The sequence below is a fragment of the Strongylocentrotus purpuratus genome, unplaced genomic scaffold (assembly GCF_000002235.5).
Source record: "Strongylocentrotus purpuratus isolate Spur 01 unplaced genomic scaffold, Spur_5.0 spur5_scaffold_20, whole genome shotgun sequence".
Classification (NCBI taxonomy): Eukaryota; Metazoa; Echinodermata; class Echinoidea; order Camarodonta; family Strongylocentrotidae; genus Strongylocentrotus; species Strongylocentrotus purpuratus.
Window position 1 is genome coordinate 38,160,765 of NW_022145606.1, and position 20,429 is coordinate 38,181,193.

Here is a 20,429-nt window from a genome sequence, read left to right on the forward strand (position 1 = left end):
GCAAAAAATATGAAAGATAGTACATCAGATAAAAGATAAAAATCATTAATATATAATATAAAAAGAAGGGGGCCAAGAAGGGACCCCTGAGGGACCCCACAAGATATAGTTTGATGACTTGAGTCAGTTCCATTTAATGATACATATTGTTTTCTGCCTGTTAAATAGCTCCTGAACCAGCTAAGAGCGATGCCCCTCACTCCATAATATGACAATTTACTTATTAAAATTTCATGATCAACCGTATCAAACGCCTTAGAGAAATCCAAAAATATACCAATTGTATGAAGGTGATCATCTAGTGCTTGAGCAATTTTATCAACAAAGTGTAAAATTGCATGTATAGTGGTGTGCTTTTCACGAAAGCCAAATTGGAATTTTGAAAATATTTCAGTCTTTTTTTAAAATATCACTGTTCTATCATATATAAGTTTTTCTAAAAGCTTTGAAAAGGATGTCAATAATGAAATGGGTCTATAATTACTTAATGTTTGAGGATCACCCTTTTTAAATATTGGCACTACCTTAGCAATTTTCATTTGTCCTGGTACAATACCAGATAAGAAAGACAAATTATAAATATGAACAAGTGGTATCACAATTCCATGTATAATATCCTTAATTAATTCATTTTTTCATGCCATCAAAGCCAGGAATCTTATTACTTTTAAGCGAACTCACCAGTTTAAACAATTCTATTTCATTTGTGGGCATTAAAAATAGGCTATCTATATTGGGTTCTTGCATAAACTCAATAAAACTTTTCTGACATCTAGGAATAGAGTCCTGAAGTTTCAGCCCGACATTACAAAAATAATCATTAAAATTGTCCACAATAATTTGTCTATCTTCTACGGAACAACCATTCACATTTATACATTTGATATTTGTAGTTTTTACTGATGGCTTAAAAAAACTTCTAATTACTTTCCATGTATTCTTAATATTATTAAATGTCATTTGAAATTGAGCAGAGTAATATTTTTTCTTAGCAACACGCAATACAGAAGTAAGAGTATTTCTATAATTAGAATACTTTCTCCACAAAAAATCAGAGCTTCTCCTTTTATATTGATAATACAACTTATTTTTCTTAGTAATTAGGTGATACGTACGTAGACGTATCACCTTTTTATTTCGTCAAGATTTTTATTATTATTATTAGGTGGTCTGTTGAAAACAGATCACCTATTGTTTTCGTCAGAATTTTCTTTCTTCTTTATTATTTATTTATTCTTTATTTTTATTTCTCCCCCTTTTTTGTTCAGACGATAACTGAAGATCAGTTTAATCAATTTCTTTTAATTTTGGCACAGTCATAGGTCATTGTCATGAGACGTGACAGGAACATTTTCAAGGTCATTAGGTTATCGTGACGTCATCCAGGCGCCATTTTGTGAAATCACGTTATCCATCATATCTTCATGATGCATAAGCAAAGGTCATTCATATTCATGTCACATATACTTCAGGTCAAGGGTCAACAGGTCATGTCATCAAAGGTCACATAAAGGTCATGACGCGCGCGTACGCGTGCGTCAAAATTTCAAAATGCTCAAAATCATCTTACTATTAAACGAGAGTACGAACCAGGTCATTTTAAGCATTTCAAAATTTTCCGTCCGTACGTGTCCCCGCGCGCGTTGCGCGCGCTCACAGCGCGCGCAAAAAGGTCAAATTCAAAATGTTTACATGATTTAGATTCCTCTTACCGTAAATGACAATTTACATTAATTTCAGTCACTCTTGACCTTTCATAAGGCCGTGAGCGCGCGTCAAAGTTCAAAATCCGCGCGTGCTGCTATGGGCAATATAATGCAAATTTGATCAAAAACATGCCATTTTAAAAATCAAAATAGCTCTTCAGATAGTCTAATGACCCCAACTTTTATATCATGGTTAGAAAAAACATGAGTTGGAGATATGATTTCATGTCTCATTTGACCCTCGATTAACTCATGACGTCATCCTAATGGCCTCCCAACTCAAAATTTCAATTTGCATATTATGACGTCAGCAGATTTCTGGAAAATTGATTGTATCTCTGTCAATATTGATCGATTTTCTTTCAAATTTTGATATGATCTAGCTGAGACAATTCTCTACAAATGCAGTCACCACAATTTTTCATTTTGACAAAGGTATCATGGCGTATTTTTGCGATTAAAGGTGGCATGTCAATTTTTCACATTTTGCGTGTATTCTCTAAGGGACATGACTTTTCCTCAAAACTGGATTCTACATCCTGTCTTTTGCGAGCAATATCTCCGTCGTTTTAGCTTTGTTTTCGCTGAGCTTCGAGTATGTTGTAGCTGAGACAATAAGCTATCACAAGTGTGACCTTTATTTTTCGATCAGATGCCGGGATCATGCTCATATCTCACTTGCAAAGTGGGATTTGATCATACCATTTTCCGTTTACGTGTAATCTCTATGGGAAATGTTTTGGTATATCGGTAACTCACTTGACTTCCATCCTCGAGGTCCCTGGTTCGAGTCCGGGCGTCTCCAACAATTTTTTTCCACTTTTTTTTCTTTTTGACCTTTTAATTTACCATCTCCTTTAAATATTAAAACACGTACAATCGCAAATAATGTAATAGACAACCATATTTACTTTATTATTACCCTATTATCACTTGATCCATTACTTTTTGCATGTAATCCTTATGGGAAATGACTTTTTCTCAAATCTTGATTCTACATTCTTGTCTTTTACGAGCAATATCGCCATTATTTCGGCTTGATTTTTGTTGATTTTTGAGTATGTTGTAGCTGAGACTATACGCTTTCTCAACGTCCCCTCATTTTTTGATCAGATGTCATCATGGTCTGTTGATGATCATCAACATCACCATGATCATCATCATCGTCATCACCATTACTATCAAGATCATCATCATGATCATCACTCTTAATTTTAATTTGCATATTATGACGTCAGCATATTTTTGGAAAATTGATTGTATCTCTGTAAATATGGATCAATTTTCTTTTTAATTTTGATATGTTCTAGCTGAGACAATTTTCTACAAATGTAATGTTCACAATTTTTATTTTTGACAAAAGTATCATGGTGTATTTTTGCGATTAAAGGAGGCATGTCAATTTTTCGCATTTTGCGTGTATTCTTTATGGGACATGACTTTTTCTCAAAACTGGATTCTACACTCCTGTCTTTCGCGAGCAAAATCTCCGTTGTTTTAGCTTCGTTTTCGCTGAGCTTCGGATATGTTGTAGCTGAGACAATGAGCTATCACAAGTGTGCCCTTTATTTTTCGATCATATGCCTGGATCATACTCATATTTCACTGGCAAAGTGGGATTTGAGAATTCCATTTTCAGTTTACCAAAAAATGATCATCAATATCGTCATTATCGTATTTATGAATATTATCATTAGATCATCATCGGCACACTTTCATGATACAAAAATAGCTTACGTATCACCTAATTCGTCAAAGTGACGAATTAAAGTCTAGTTGACCTTAATATTGATTTAGTTATCCATGGCATACGAGGAACTTTATTATAATTCTTCTTTTTATATTCAACCAGAGGAACATTCTCACCATACAACAACATGAATTTAATAAAGAAATTATCAAAAGCACTTTCAACATTTTGGTCTGAAAGAACATCATTCCAATCAGTTGCAATTAATGCCTCTCTCAATTTGGCAATATTTTCAGGAGTTCCTTTACGGACAGACGTGCGGCCTCTAGGCTCACAATTCAATTTCACCGAAGACAACATACAGTATACAGGAAAATGATCAGACATGTCAGATACTATAATTCCAGAGGGTGGATATGGTTGTACATTACAACAATTATTGTCAATTAAAGTACTGGAAACTTCTGTTATTCTTGTTGGCTTAGTGATTAGGGGCAATAATGAGAAAGACATTAACATGTTTAGAAAAACATCAATTCGATTATCGTTATTACAAAGTAATAAATTCAAATTAAAGTCTCCCATAAGAGTGACATTCCAACTAAAAGTGGATTGTCTAAAATTGACTGAATTTCATTTACAAAATCATTAAAGTTACCATTTAGGGGCCTATATACAACTCCTATAAAATGATTCTTTTGACCAGGGTTATCAATCTCAACAAAGATAGTTTCTATATGATCTGACATTATATCAAGATCGTGATGTATCTGGTATTCTAATTGGGAAGGAATATACAAAGCAACACCTCCTCTACGTCTACTTTGTCTATTGTTGTTCACAAGATTAAAACCAGAAATAGAAAAAAGGCTCCTATCGGCTTCATTCGTAAACCATGTCTCAGTGACACCAAGTATTACACGTCCTAGATTGATATTATCAATGAATCTTAACATTTTGTCAAAATTCTTACAAACACTACGCATATTTATATGAAGAAGAGTTAAGCCACTGTTCGCATGATTATATTTAGATGCCGTTTCAAAAAATTGATCTTCTGTATGATAATTACAATTAACATTAGGGATATCATAACCGTCACATAAATTGCTCATATTGTCTTCATAAAATCTACAAATTTCATCAGAAGAATATTGAAAATAATAACATTCAGATCTACCATCTTAATCTTTTTCATGTCTTCAGCGATTTAAAAATGGGTTAATCACGTCAATTAGCAATAGGAAAGCGCAAAACAAAAATCTTTATTACATCTGTATCCAATGCTAATCTGTGACGTTGTACCTCATGTACCAATCATTTCATCAATCTGCAGTAATATGTTTTATACATCTTTCTAAACCTGTATTGACTGGGTTCATTCAAAATAAAATACTGAATAAATTTAGAGCGTTAAATTCTAATGCCAACTTTTTTGCCCTTTTTTTGTTCTTATTTATTAAATACATAGCCGGAGAAAAACACATACCGACAGAGAAGACAGAAGGAACATGTCGCTTTCTACAGCGGTAAAGGAAGGCGATCTTGTAAAGACAAGGTCTATTCTAGAAAATGAGACAGGTGATGCCAAGCTGGTCATGCTACGCAGTGTGGATCCTGATGGAAAGACACCTCTCCATATCGCTTCAGAAGAAGGGCATGTCGACCTAGTAAAATATATGACTGATTTGGGGGCGGATCAAGGAAAACGAAGTAGAAGCGGCGACACCCCTCTTCACTATGCGTCTCGGAGTGGTCGCCAGAATATTGCTCAATATCTAATTGGTGAAGGAGCAGATACCAATATTGGTGATAGCAATGGCTATACCGCTCTCTATCTTGCTTCAGAGGAGGGTCATCTTGGTGTTGTTGAATGTTTAGTGAATTCTGGCGCAGATGTAAACAAAGGTTCATATGATGGTTCTACACCACTACGCATTGCCTCACATGAGGGTGATCTCGATGTTGTTGAATGTCTAGTGAATGCAGGAGCTGATGTGAAGAAAGCAGCAAAGAATGGCCTAACACCTCTTCATGCGGCGTCAGAGAAAGGTCATGTAGCAATTGTGAAATATCTAATTTCTCAAGGAGCGAACCTGAATTCGGATGATAACGATGGTTATACATCCCTATACAGTGCCTCACGAGAGGGTTATTTTGATGTTGTTAAATATCTAGTGAATACAGGTGCTGATGTGAAGAAAGCAGCAAAGAATGGCCTCACACCTCTTCATGCGACGTCAGAGAGAGGTCATGTAGCAATTGTGAAATATCTAATTTCTCAAGGAGCGAACCTGAATTCGGTTGATAACGATGGTTTTACATCCCTATACAGTGCCTCACAAGAGGGTCATCTTGATGTTGTTGAATGTCTAGTGAATGCAGGTGCTGGTGTGAGGAAAGCAGCAAAGAATGGCCTGACACCTCTTCATGCGGCATCAGAGAAAGGTCATGTAGCAATCGTAAAATATCTCATTTCTCAAGGCGCGAACCCGAATTCGGTTGATCACGATGGTTATAAACCCCTGTACAACGCCTCACAAGAGGGTCATCTTGATGTTGTTGAATGTCTAGTGAATGCAGGTGCTGGTGTGAGGAAAGCAGCAAAGAATGGCCTGACACCTCTTCATGTGGCATCAGAGAAAGGTCATGTAGCAAACGTGAAATATCTAATTTACCAAGGAGCTAAAACTCATACGGTTGATCACGATGGTTATACACCCCTGTACAACGCCTCACAAGAGGGTCAACTTGATGTTGTTGAATGTCTAGTGAATGCAGGTGCTGATGTGAGGAAAGCAGCAAAGAATGGCCTGACACCTCTTCATGCGGCATCAGAGAAAGGTCATGTAGAAATCGTGAAATATCTAATTTCTCAAGGAGCTAACCCTAATACGTTTGATCACGATGGTTATACATTCCTGTACAACGCCTCACAAGAGGGTCAACTTGATGTTGTTGAATGTCTAGTGAATGCAGGTGCTGATGTGAGGAAAGCAGCAAAGAATGGCCTGACACCTCTTCATGCGGCATCAGAGAAAGGTCATGTAGCAATCGTGAAATATCTAATTTCTCAAGGAGCTAACCCTAATACGTTTGATCACGATGGTTATACACCCCTGTACAGTGCCTCACAAGAGGGTCAACTTGATGTTGTTGAATGTCTAGTGAATGCAGGAGCTGATTTGGAGAAAGCCATGGAGAAAGGATGGACATCTCTTTATACGGCGTCACGTGATGGTCATGTAGACATTCTAGAATATCTCATTTCTCAAGGCGCGAACCCGAATTCGGTTGATAACGATGGTTATACACCCCTGTACAGTGCCTCACAAGAGGGTCATCTTGATGTTGTTGAATGTCTAGTGAATGCAGGAGCAGATGTGAAGAAGGCAGCAAACAATGGCCTCACACCTCTTCATGCGGCGTCAGAGAGAGGTCATGTAGCAATTGTGGAATATCTAATTTCTCAAGGAGCGAACCTGAATTCGGTTGATAACGATGGTTATACATCCCTATACAGTGCCTCACAAGAGGGTTATCTTGATGTTGTTAAATATCTAGTCAATGAAGGAACGGATTTGAATAAAGCAGCAAATAATGGCGTGACATCTCTCGACACGGCGTCACGTGATGGTCATGTAGACATTGTAAAATATCTCATTTCTCAAGGCGCGAACCCGAATTCGGTTGATAACGATGGTTTTACACCACTGTACAGTGCCTCACAAGAGGGTCATCTTGATGTTGTTGAATGTCTACTGAATGCAGGTGCTGGTGTGAGGAAAGCAGCAAAGAATGGCCTCACACCTCTTCATGCGGCGTCAGAGAGAGGTCATGTAGCAATTGTGAAATATCTTATTTCTCAAGGAGCGAACCTGAATTCGGTTGATAACGATGGTTATACATCCCTATACAGTGCCTCACAAAAGGGTTATCTTGATGTTGTTAAATATCTAGTCAATGAAGGAACGGATTTGAATAAAGCAGCAAATAATGGCGTGACATCTCTCGACACGGCGTCACGTAATGGTCATGTAGACATTGTAGAATATCTCATTTACCAAGGAGCTAAAACTCATACGGTTGATCACGATGGTTATACACCCCTGTACAACGCCTCACAAGAGGGTCAACTTGATGTTGTTGAATGTCTAGTGAATGCAGGTGCTGATATGAGGAAAGCAGCAAAGAATGGCCTGACACCTCTTCATGCGGCATCAGAGAAAGGTCATGTAGAAATCGTGAAATATCTAATTTCTCAAGGAGCTAACCCTAATACGTTTGATCACGATGGTTATACATTCCTGTACAACGCCTCACAAGAGGGTCAACTTGATGTTGTTGAATGTCTAGTGAATGCAGGTGCTGATGTGAGGAAAGCAGCAAAGAATGGCCTGACACCTCTTCATGCGGCATCAGAGAAAGGTCATGTAGCAATCGTGAAATATCTAATTTCTCAAGGAGCTAACCCTAATACGTTTGATCACGATGGTTATACACCCCTGTACAGTGCCTCACAAGAGGGTCAACTTGATGTTGTTGAATGTCTAGTCAATGCAGGAGCTGATTTGGAGAAAGCCATGGAGAAAGGATGGACATCTCTTTATACGGCGTCACGTGATGGTCATGTAGACATTCTAGAATATCTCATTTCTCAAGGCGCGAACCCGAATTCGGTTGATAACGATGGTTATACACCCCTGTACAGTGCCTCACAAGAGGGTCATCTTGATGTTGTTGAATGTCTAGTGAATGCAGGAGCAGATGTGAAGAAGGCAGCAAACAATGGCCTCACACCTCTTCATGCGGCGTCAGAGAGAGGTCATGTAGCAATTGTGAAATATCTTATTTCTCAAGGAGCGAACCTGAATTCGGTTGATAACGATGGTTATACATCCCTATACAGTGCCTCACAAAAGGGTTATCTTGATGTTGTTAATTATCTAGTCAATGAAGGAACGGATTTGAATAAAGCAGCAAATAATGGCGTGACATCTCTCGACACGGCGTCACGTAATGGTCATGTAGACATTGTAGAATATCTCATTTCTCAAGGCGCGAACCTGAATTCGGTTAATAACTATGGTTTTACACCACTGTCCAGTGCCTCACAAGAGGGTCATCTTGATGTTGTTGAATGTCTAGTGAATGTAGGAGCAGATGTGAAGAAAGCAGCAAAGAATGGCCTGACACCTCTTCATGCGGCATCAGCGAGAGGTCATGTAGCAATCGTGAAATATCTAATTTCTCAAGGAGCTAACCCTCATACGGTTGATCACGATGGTTATGCACCCCTGTTCAGTGCCTCACAAGAGGGTCAACTTGACGTTGTTAAATGTCTAGTGAATACAGGTGCCGATGTGAAGAAAGGTTCATATGATGTTTCTACACCACTGTGCAGTGCCTCACAAGAGGGTCATCTTGATGTTGTTGAATGTCTAGTGAATGCAGGGGCAGATGTGAAAAAAGCAGCAAAGAATGACCCGACACCTCTTCATGCTGCGTCAGTTAGAGGTCATGTAGCAATTGTGAAATATCTTATTTCTGAAGGAGCGAACTCAAATTCGGTTGGTAACAATGGTTATACTCCCTTGTTTATTGCCTCAAGAAAGGGACATCTTGGTGTTGTTGAATGTCTAGTGAATTCTGGAGCAGATATAAACAAAGGTTCAAATGATGGTTCTACACCACTACGCATTGCCTCACATGAGGGTCATTTCGAGGTTGTTGAATGTCTAGTGAATGCAGGAGCTGATGTGAAGAAAGCAGCAAACAATGGCGTGACATCTCTCGACACGGCGTCACGTGATGGTCATGTAGACATTGTAAAATATCTCATTTCTCAAGGCGCGAACCCGAATTCGGTTGATAACGATGGTTTTACACCACTGTACAGTGCCTCACAAGAGGGTCATCTTGATGTTGTTGAATGTCTACTGAATGCAGGTACTGGTGTGAGGAAAGCAGCAAAGAATGGCCTGACACCTCTTCATGCGGCATCAGAGAAAGGTCATGTAGCAATCGTAAAATATCTCATTTCTCAAGGCGCGAACCCGAATTCGGTTGATCACGATGGTTATACACCCCTGTACAACGCCTCACAAGAGGGTCATCTTGATGTTGTTGAATGTCTAGTGATTGCAGGTGCTGGTGTGAGGAAAGCAGCAAAGAATGGCCTGACACCTCTTCATGTGGCATCAGAGAAAGGTCATGTAGCAATCGTGAAATATCTAATTTACCACGGAGCTAAAACTCATACGGTTGATCACGATGGTTATACACCCCTGTACAGTGCCTCACAAGAGGGTCATCTTGATGTTGTTGAATGTCTACTGAATGCAGGTGCTGGTGTGAAGAAAGCAGCAAAGAATGGCCTGAAACCTCTTCATGCGGCATCAGAGAAAGGTCATGTAGCAATCGTAAAATATCTCATTTCTCAAGGCGCGAACCCGAATTCGGTTGATCACGATGGTTATAAACCCCTGTACAACGCCTCACAAGAGGGTCATCTTGATGTTGTTGAATGTCTAGTGAATGCAGGTGCTGGTGTGAGGAAAGCAGCAAAGAATGGCCTGACACCTCTTCATGTGGCATCAGAGAAAGGTCATGTAGCAATCGCGAAATACCTAATTTACCAAGGAGCTAAAACTCATACGGTTGATCACGATGGTTATACACCCCTGTACAACGCCTCACAAGAGGGTCAACTTGATGTTGTTGAATGTCTAGTGAATGCAGGTGCTGATGTGAGGAAAGCAGCAAAGAATGGCCTGACACCTCTTCATGCGGCATCAGAGAAAGGTCATGTAGCAATCGTGAAATATCTAATTTCTCAAGGAGCTAACCCTAATACGTTTGATCACGATGGTTATACACCCCTGTACAGTGCCTCACAAGAGGGTCAACTTGATGTTGTTGAATGTCTAGTGAATGCAGGAGCTGATTTGGAGAAAGCCATGGAGAAAGGATGGACATCTCTTTATACGGCGTCACGTGATGGTCATGTAGACATTCTAGAATATCTCATTTCTCAAGGCGCGAACCCGAATTCGGTTGATAACGATGGTTATACACCCCTGTACAGTGCCTCACAAGAGGGTCATCTTGATGTTGTTGAATGTCTACTGAATGCAGGAGCAGATGTGAAGAAGGCAGCAAACAATGGCCTCACACCTCTTCATGCGGCATCAGAGAGAGGTCATGTAGCAATTGTGAAATATATTATTTCTCAAGGAGCGAACTCGAATTCGGTTGATAACAATGGTTATACTCCCCTGTGCATTGCCTCAAGAAAGGGTCACCTTGGTGTTGTTGAATGTATAGTGAATGGAGGAGCTGATGTGAATAAATCATCAAATAATGGCGTGACATCGCTCGACACGGCGTCACATGATGGACATGGAGACATTGTAGAATATTTAATTTCTCAAGGCGCGAATCCGAATTCGGTTGATAACGATGGTTATACACCACTGTACAGTGCCTCACAAGATGGTCATCTTCATGTTATTAAATTTCTAGTGAATGCAGGAGCTGATGTGAAGAAAGCAGCAGAGAATGGTGCGACACCTCTTAGTGCCGCGTCATGTGAAGGTCATGGAAACATTGTAGAATACTTAATTTCTCAAGGCGCGAACCCGAATTCGGTAGATAACGACGGCTTTTCACCTCTACATGTTGCTTCACAATTGGGTCATGGCGATGTCGTTAAATGTCTAGTGAGTGCAGGAGGAGATGTAAACAAACCAGCAGTTGATGGTGATCTACCACTTCATGCTGCCTTTCGGGGTGGCTACCTGGACATTATAAAATATCTCATTACGAAAGGAGCAGATATCGAGGCACGTAATAATTCTGGTTGGACAGTTTTTCATTTTGCAGCAGATAATGGTCATTTGGAATCTTTGGAATATTTCATGAGAAACGACACTAGCGGTACATCGGGAAAGAGTTACACCGCTCTTCAAGTGGGACTTCAGGTATTGTGCTAAAATCAAACTGGTTTTACCTAACAGTCGGCAGCGCGCTGGCCGAAAATTAACTATCAATTTAATTGTTGTATGGTGTCTCAGAGGGAAAAAGTGGCTTTTTAAAGGCCAAGATGTTGCATGTTAACACCTTTTTTGTTAAAGGTATATCAATCATGATTTAAAATTGATGTGAAGTACAATTCCTTTTTACAATTACACTTTAGAGTCCTATGAAATTGTTTAAAAAACCCGTTAAATTCCCCTTTCTTCCCGTTTGTTAAGCAGACACTTTAATTGGGCTCAACTTCGACTGCAACTACTTGATTTTGCAGATTTTTTTCATTTTTAAAATTAATTTTATTTGCAACAGCCGCGCGCCACTCCGACTGACTGCAAGCAGTTGTAAATCCCTGCTCTGGACGAAAGCAAAATACAAAATAAGGAAACACTAAATCCTATACCGGAGAGGACACGCATTATACAATGTTCTAAGTTGTGCGTATTTAGCAAAGAAATTGGGATTTGAGCTGGCTGATAGGATCCCACAAGTGAGGTATCACCTTATTCAGCACAGTGCTTTTGAAATCTAATGTTCCTGAAATAAGATTGATTTCTAGCAGTGCTAAAGATATGCGCAAACAAAAATACCTTAATTGAATACTTATGATAACATTTAAATCTTAATTGTCATATAAATAAATTCGAAAAAGTAAAAGACATTATTATGTCAACACAATAACCATTCAAGTGAGTAAGCATTATTTATTCTCCCTGATTGTCTTTTATGTAGGGCAAACTGTATTCATCGATGAGAATATAAAGTAGGGCTACCTGTATGTTTTGTTATGCCTAATTAAAAAAGGTAGGCAGTTTACAGATATGATTTATCTTACAGACCTTCAAAGGTGTCACGCCACTTATGGCTGCCGCAAGGGGGGGACATTCGGACTGCGTACGTCTGTTGCTGGAAAACAATGTAGATATTGAGACAGATGGAGAAGGATGGACAGCCCTTCATTATGCTGCAGCAAGGTGAACTGTTTAGACAACATTTTTTAAACTTAAATATTTTTATTAATTTTCTCTATGACTGTATACAAAAATATGATTCAACTGTATAGTTGATGCATTTAACAAAAACATTCATTATTTTTATCATCGAAGCAAAATAACATATCTCTTTTTTTTTTTTTTACATAGGACGATTAGATTTCAAAATGAATGAGAAACAACTAAAAGTTCCGCTACAATTACATGTCGCCTGTTATTTAAGAAAATGTATGTACACACAGAGAAAAGTAGGTGTAAATTGACTCCCTATAGGGAGTATTACCTTAATACACAATCCTGCCTTACCGAATATCTTCCCTTTACTTACACCTATAAGAAGACAATTATGTACTAGTTAGTAAAACAACACTTCTGCTAATTTCATTAAATTATCAAATATAACCTTCGGTACAACCCCTTATTCTTAATCGAATAACTTTCACACAAATAATATGCCCAAATAAAACATGATAATTCCCCTAACATGACTAAAATATGTGAATTATGCTAATTTTTCTTCATTTGGCAGTACCTATATTGACACGATGCGCCATTGCTGTAGCGCATGCGCATATGCACTGACCAATCAGAGCTCGTCTGACTAAAATAGGGTGTAAAATTACATCCCTCAAATATACACCCTTGCGTATTTCCGTGTTGTACTCCATAAAAGGTGTAATAGTTTCTCCATTTTCGTTTTACTCCCCAAGAACACCTTTTATTTCTCTGTGTGTACACCTGTAGCATGATTATTATTATTATTATTATTGTTTTTTTTTGGGGGGGATGAGGCCCAATTAATAATAATTTTAAGTAAATCTCAAAGAAACAGAATCTCCATTATTTAATCTTTAGTAATGCTATTACCCATAGTATTAAAGTGAAAAACATTGACAGTGTTCATAAATAGTTTTAACATAAAGTTAGTAAAATATATACATAAATGCATGTTATGCTACATTGCTTTAAATAAAGTGGGAATGAAACAATAATGAAGAATCTGCTGGATCGGAAAGCATGTATGAGCACGAGACTTTCTAGAAGAGGCCAGTTACCAATAAGTATTGCACTAAGCTCTGGCAAAGCTGATGCTGCACGGATTCTTCTTCATGAGGTACACGTAGCTGTAACTTATTCAGTTTATTATGTTAATTAGTATGACATCTGATTAAATACCATCAGTACCACCATTACTCATACTATACATTCTCTCCCACTACATCTACTATTTACAACTCATCTACAGCTACCATCCCCCTTAGTTTTGCTGCTATGCCTCCTGCATCCTGATAGTACTCGGGAATAGTATCTTCCTTTGTTTTGATGGTGTTAAGCTAATAGTATATGTATATATTTCATTATTATAATTATGATAATAATAGTAATGATAGACAATAATGCCTTATCTACCTCCAAGTGTCATAATTTTGTATGACTTCTACTCTATATTATGGATAGTGTGTTTTATTTGTAGGCCTATATATATTACCGAAATCAAAATTTATGAAAGGTATCACCATCATTGTATGACAATATTTCAATTCCATCATTTATTGTTTGTTTTTTGGGGGGTTTTTTTGTCACAGGATGCAACATCTATACATCACAGCGACAGTGCTGGTCTAACACCCATTCACCTTGCTACTGTAAGCGGGTTGTCATCAATAGTTGAGGAGTTGGTATCACTAGGTGCTGGTGTGAATTCTCAGTCACACGATGGCCAGACACCCTTGCATGTTGCCATCAGACTATGCCACTGTAAGAAAAGACAGGTTGAAGTGACGACAGCTTTGCAGCAGGTTATTTGATTTGATTTGATTTGATTTATTTATTTCTGTTTGATTTTCTTTTTCTCTTGCAGTTTTACAAATATTTAACAAACAAAACATTGCAAATTTTACACAATCATGACAAAAGAATAAATATGTAAAATTAAGTAAGACAGGCTGTAACTAGTCGAAAATATCAAACAAGACGGTTCACAAAATAAGCATAGCTTGAAAGCATGAACAATAATAATACAAATATGGAGGGAAAAAATATTGGTAAAGGGGGAAAAGAGAGAGAGAGAGAAAGAGAAGAAAAGAAGAAAACAGAAACAGGGGGTGTAAATAAAATTTTACAGATGTATGTAGTAGTTGGATTTCAATTTGATATATAAAGATAAAACAAAGAAGATGCACATTTGAATATTGGGTGGCCAACTTGGGATATATTATAGAATGAGAAGACTCGCAAGGTTTTTGTATTTTTGTTGTTGATAGTTTCTTCTATTTTAGTTTTATCTTTACAAAGACCTTTTAATGAAACTGATTCTCTAAATACCTGACCGTTCAGGAAATAGGAAGGAAATGGAAAAACTTGATTATGTACATTATATATATATATACTCGTTGGCATGTTTGTGTGTGATTGCGTGTGTGCGTGTTAGTTTCCCATTGTTAAACCATAACTCTTTAAAAGGGCTTAGTATTAAACATGCTTAATTTCTCCGTTTGTTTGATGTTATGTTGTTGTTTTTTACAATCGTTCCACTGACTCACAAGGTGTGTGTCGTGCGTGTCGTGCGTGTTCGTAGATGTTGGGGCGAAGCCTTCGAATGACGATGGAGAGAATACGTGCTTATTTATATGGACATGTAGATTTATTATTACTATTAATTATAATAGTGGCATTAGTCGTAGTAATATTCCTATTATATTTGCTACTGTTTTCATCATCATTGTCATTGTCATCATCATTTCATGGTATAAGTACATAATGGCATGTGAATGAATTGCTGCAAGTATGAACTTAATACAAGGCAGTCATCAAGAAAACCTGTAGGAATGTAATAAAAACACTAAATGTAGACATTCTGTATATATTGGTGTGTTTCACCATAATCTACTTCCCGCAATTACGAAATCATAAGACCTTTACCTTTTCATTCTTTAACCCCCAAACAGATACAACAAGAGAGTGATGATGACATATCCTCCGCGGAGGCTCTGATACAATTCCTTATAAATCAAGGATCCAAGGTTGACATCAAGGACAACGAAGGCTTTACACCGGTACAGTATGCCAGAGATGAGCGCATTAGGCAAATGGTATTACGGAGGTGAGAAAATTATAAAGAATTCGTTAACCAGCCTCCTTAAAACATTTTGCTTAACATTCATCACAAAAAGATACATCAACTCAAGGAAATAAAATCTAAGAAATATGACCACATCATTTAGGTACAAAGTTCCTACAGTTATTGTATAGCCCTGCTGATAGATTGATGGATTTTTCAAGTGATTTGTCGATTGCCTATTTTATTTTTCTGCAAACGTCACTCCTCGAAGAAAGCAATTCTTATTGTTTATCAATTGATGGTACTAAATGCCTAAAAGTCAACACAAAGTGGAGACATCACTGTAATATAAAACAGGATATTCTATGACGTAAAACATGGATGTATGATAAGTAATACATCCTAATTATAGATATACTCGTACAACTTTTTTTTGTGTTGTTCTTTTTGCAGCTTATCCGAAGATGATGTTCATGAATTCCGCGGTATGTATAATATACTATTTTCAGTAGCTTTACTTCTCACTAATATTTCATTAAATCCACTGGTCTCCCCTGTCTGGTTACCTTGTCCCTTTTTTGTATGAACAAATTTTAGATCTACCAATTGCAAGATCTACTGAGAGTCATCGCATTATTGGCTGTGAAGGAGGAATTCTACATTTGGATAGCTGTGACGTGACAATGTCGATTCCACCAAGGAGAGTGCAGGCTGGCTCTAGCCACGATGTATCTTTAGCTCTAGTTACTGATGATCCCCCACCTAATCTAGAGGGGGAGTTTCTTACAGGCCATGGCATTGCTATCACATTGCCTGCACAGTGGTACTATTCTAACAACCAGCCTATAACGTTAAGTCTCCCTCATGCCGCAACATTGCTGAAGTCAAACGATGTTCATGCTGACATTATCTGGAAGCACACTGAATCTAATTCAGGTTAGTTGTCAACAGGAGGATGCAAGGGAGTTGTAAAGACAACAGAATATTTTCAGGATTTGCCACGTTTAATTCAAATGGCTATCTTACTTGGCGCAGTGAAAGTGTTAAAAGTATTACAAAGTTTTGGTACGGGGTCATGAATTCGGTTCAAATTAACATCTTGGAAGCATAATTATGCGATCATACAATATTCAGTGATCGATGTCGCGGTTGAAATCGAGTCTAAAGTGATGAAATGGGAATAATAAACTGTTTATGTTGTATAGCTGCCTTTCAAGGTCAATATATTAATTTAGCTATAAACAATGTTTCTTGACTAAACTCGACCAATTTCCCGTTTGGAAATTATATATCACAACTACATATTGTGAGATTTTCAAGGCCGCAGCTACCATTGTATGGCCGTATAGACGCTACTTGAAATTCATCAAGATTTACCGGGAGTACTAGTAAGTGTTTATATTCAATTTATCTCGAAAGCAGAAGGGTTTTAGGGCTAACTTCTCCGGTGCTTATCCATAGGGGCATCCAAATATATCAACATTGTAAAGAATCACAATCCAGCCAATTATTAAAATTTCCCAAAACTTTGTATTACCTTTAATGTTTTTATTTCAAGTAAAAATGCGCTGTACTTTGAAAGATTATTTTTCATACATTCCTCACTCACCTTTTTTCCCATCAAAATAATGACGGTTTCTTTTCAGTTCTTCAAACTAAAATTAGCTTACCTAACGCAAATGTTGTAAACGAAGTACTTAGCAAAAAATTGAAGAAAAAAAAAATCTAAGTCATCAGAGCAAATAGGATTATACAAAAGAAAGCAAACATGTTTAACAACATGTTTGTATAAAAATCAAAGTCATCACAGCAAATAGGGGTATACAAAAGAAAGCAAACATATTTAAAAACATGTTTGTGTTCTAACTCTTTCCCTGTCAATAAACATCTGTTTACAGTTCATCGTGAACGGTCCCTTGATGGTTATACACAATGTATCCTTAAGAAAAGGGACATCAAGCTCGTCGTAGAAGCCACATCTCTCATTCAGGACAATGTACAGCTCTGGATACCGATAAAGCTTCATTGTCATAGTCGTGGTAAACGAATGGTGTGTACCCCTTTCCTTCCCATTGACATGGCACGTGGGGAAGACATCACACTCCGGATGTTCATACACGAAGACTTACCTTACATAGTTCAGGTAATTTATTTATGTATATATGTATATAAATTCCAGGAAATAATGGAGAGCAATTTAGAAATTTGGCACTTTGCGCTTTGTCCAGTAATGATTGTATTTAGCTCTGAAAAATATTATTGCTGTGCGGAAACAATTTGCGCATCCTATCCCCATTTAATTTCTTTGTGAACAGTTCGTCATTATTTATTGTACTTTTGTGTATTTGCTCGAATTTAAAACAGAACTCTAGACTTTCACATACATTTATTCATTATATCTAAATCGTAACAGCCCAAAATGGAACAAAATTGAATGCACCCTTTTCAAACACCTTTACTATTCCAATGAAACCGCTTATTGCGCTACATTGTTTTCACGGTTATCAGAACAGTATGTTTTACCTATCGCAAAGTACCAAGTCTATCATTAAATCGAAGACTTTTTTCACTTTGTAAATTACTTCATAAAGATATTCAAATTTTTGAGACGGGTCTATAGCCAGATGTGTTCGATGCTTTAAATGCTTTTGATTGATAATATAATGACTTAATAAGAAATTATCACCTTGTATACTTCTGAAGAAAGGGCATGGCTTAGCTGCAAATGGTTACATATATCTTTCGATTTTTGTTTTTTTAAAGTCAGTATCTGAAAAAGTCTAATGTTTGACTTTTATTGTACAATCTTCTCTCTCACAAAGTTTTATCCCTTAAATTATTATCAGTGTATAATTAGAAATGTTAATACATACTCTCTTTCTATTTCATCTCCTGATTCATGAGTAGCCTTTCCTAATAATGATGAATGACATCACCTTGTTCATGGTGTTAAAAAGACATATTCCATATCCTTTCAAAATCCCTTTGACCACATGCATGATACATCACGAAAAACATTCTTTAAACAATTATTGATGTAGATAGTTATTTCAAGGAAGATTTTTTCATCAAATTAAACATGTAAAATCTTTAGAGGAAATTACTTTACAACTGTTAAACAGATTTGCATTAAAATGCAACACACTATTAATCTAATCCGGCAGATCATAGAAACTGAAGTGACCATCTCTGTTATTCTTTTGATTACATTCATGATACATTGTAAAAGAAAAATACAAAGCTAAAGAAAGACATTTTTTGACATGTAAATAGTTTTTCCCGATTCATGCAATATTGTGGTGGTGAATGGGGGAAAAAAATGCTTGATATACCATAGAAATATCGAACAGATTTGTATTGAATGCAATGACCTGTTAAAGATAAATTTGAGTTCTGGTCTTGCGATTGAATTATGAAAGAACCGTGTGGAATAAATCAGAAAAAGTTGATCATGTAGTATATAAGTATTGGTGTGTACGGCAAGGTTGTGGAGTTATCAAAATCATACAAAATTTGGCCCAGTCTTGGTAAAAGTAACAAGCACTGTACACAGAAAGATGTATATGGGACTACACAAACATGTGGCATAAAAACCGGGCCTCATTTTAAAGCTGCTACTCGTCATATTTAGAATATGAAGGCATTTGAAGAGCCATGCTTTTCAGGGAACATTTTTTTTGGTTCTTTCAAAACTGCATAATAACAATAATAACGCTCACAAATTAGTTTTCACCTCTCCCCAGAACTCGACCTTCTCTTTAACCAACTTTGGCAGATCAATACAAGTAAAGTGATCATCATTATTACTATAATTCCAATCACTACATTTATAAGATCTGCTGTCACTGTTTTGTGAATGTTCTTAATATAAAATAGGAAATTCAGGAAGAAGAGGAAAATCTGCTATACCATCAGGTACATCCTGGGAGATGTTTTAGTCTCGAACCTGAGTCAAGTGATCTAGAGCTGGAATGCAATGGGGAAAGAAGGGTAATAATTATTCCTTTTCTTGTTAGGTTTGATTGTCTGTGCATTCTCTATTTTTTTAAAAGATGTGCTTGATACAAGTCATAAGATGCAAAGCGATTTTTCTTGTTCAAACTATAAACGGCCTGCTAATGATCGTATGATATTACAGTTTATATAGAATATGCCTCTAATCTGGGATTTGTAATAGTGTGTATATACACGTATATTTATATATAGTTAACAACTACATTTTGTAATTTTTTAAGTGTGAGCAACTGGAACTTCCCGATTTATTTTAGTTATATATATCGTGAAAATGTGAAATATTAAGGTTGACATCCCAAATTATTCAACTAAGGCCCTAATTAATTCAACCGGTCCCCCTTTCATTCCTAAGTTATGAAGATTTTTTTGTTTTATAAGAAGTATTGATAATTGAGTTATGTAAAGATACACACATATATACATATGCGTGTGTGTCACAATTAAAGTGTTAATTTCGCGTTGCACTCGCTAGTGGTTCCATTTCGTAAAAAGTATATGGTAAGTGCCAGATGTTTTTTTGTTTGTTTTAGGTTAGGTCTAAGGTAGTGTTATGATTAGGTCTGCATTTTGTGTTTGGCACGTGGCTGAATTCGATTAGTGTTCGAAATTATCGTGGAGCATTTGGCGCAGGAGCATGTGTCGTAAATCCATCCACAGCGTCTTCAACATTGACCCAATTCTGTTTGGGATAAATAAAGACTAAATATTGTAAATGTGATATTTTATCAGATCATCTCTGCAACAGAATTATTCGACCGGCAGAAGACACTAGTTTTGATGCCCATTACGACGGAAACCAATGCCAGAATGCAGATGATGAAGATTTCAATTTCAGCAACAATTACCAACCAACCCAAGACGGGCATGGCGTTCATGGCTATTATACAGACTGGTTTGTCAATCTTCTTCTTCTTCTCTTCTTTTTCCACGTTCCC

At 37.1% G+C, this 20,429-nt stretch overlaps 1 protein-coding gene across 1 annotated transcript; it reads left to right on the top strand.

The window, feature by feature from the left end:
• The first annotated feature begins 4,907 nt into the window (after positions 1-4,907).
• Positions 4,908-16,102, top strand: LOC587405. Its single transcript, XM_030993922.1, has 7 exons — positions 4,908-5,448; positions 5,980-9,804; positions 9,940-11,378; positions 14,006-14,218; positions 15,368-15,522; positions 15,934-15,969; positions 16,078-16,102. Exons 1-7 carry the CDS (start codon positions 4,908-4,910, stop codon positions 16,100-16,102), a joined length of 6,234 nt encoding a protein of 2,077 aa, XP_030849782.1.
• Positions 16,103-20,429: the final 4,327 nt, after the last annotated feature.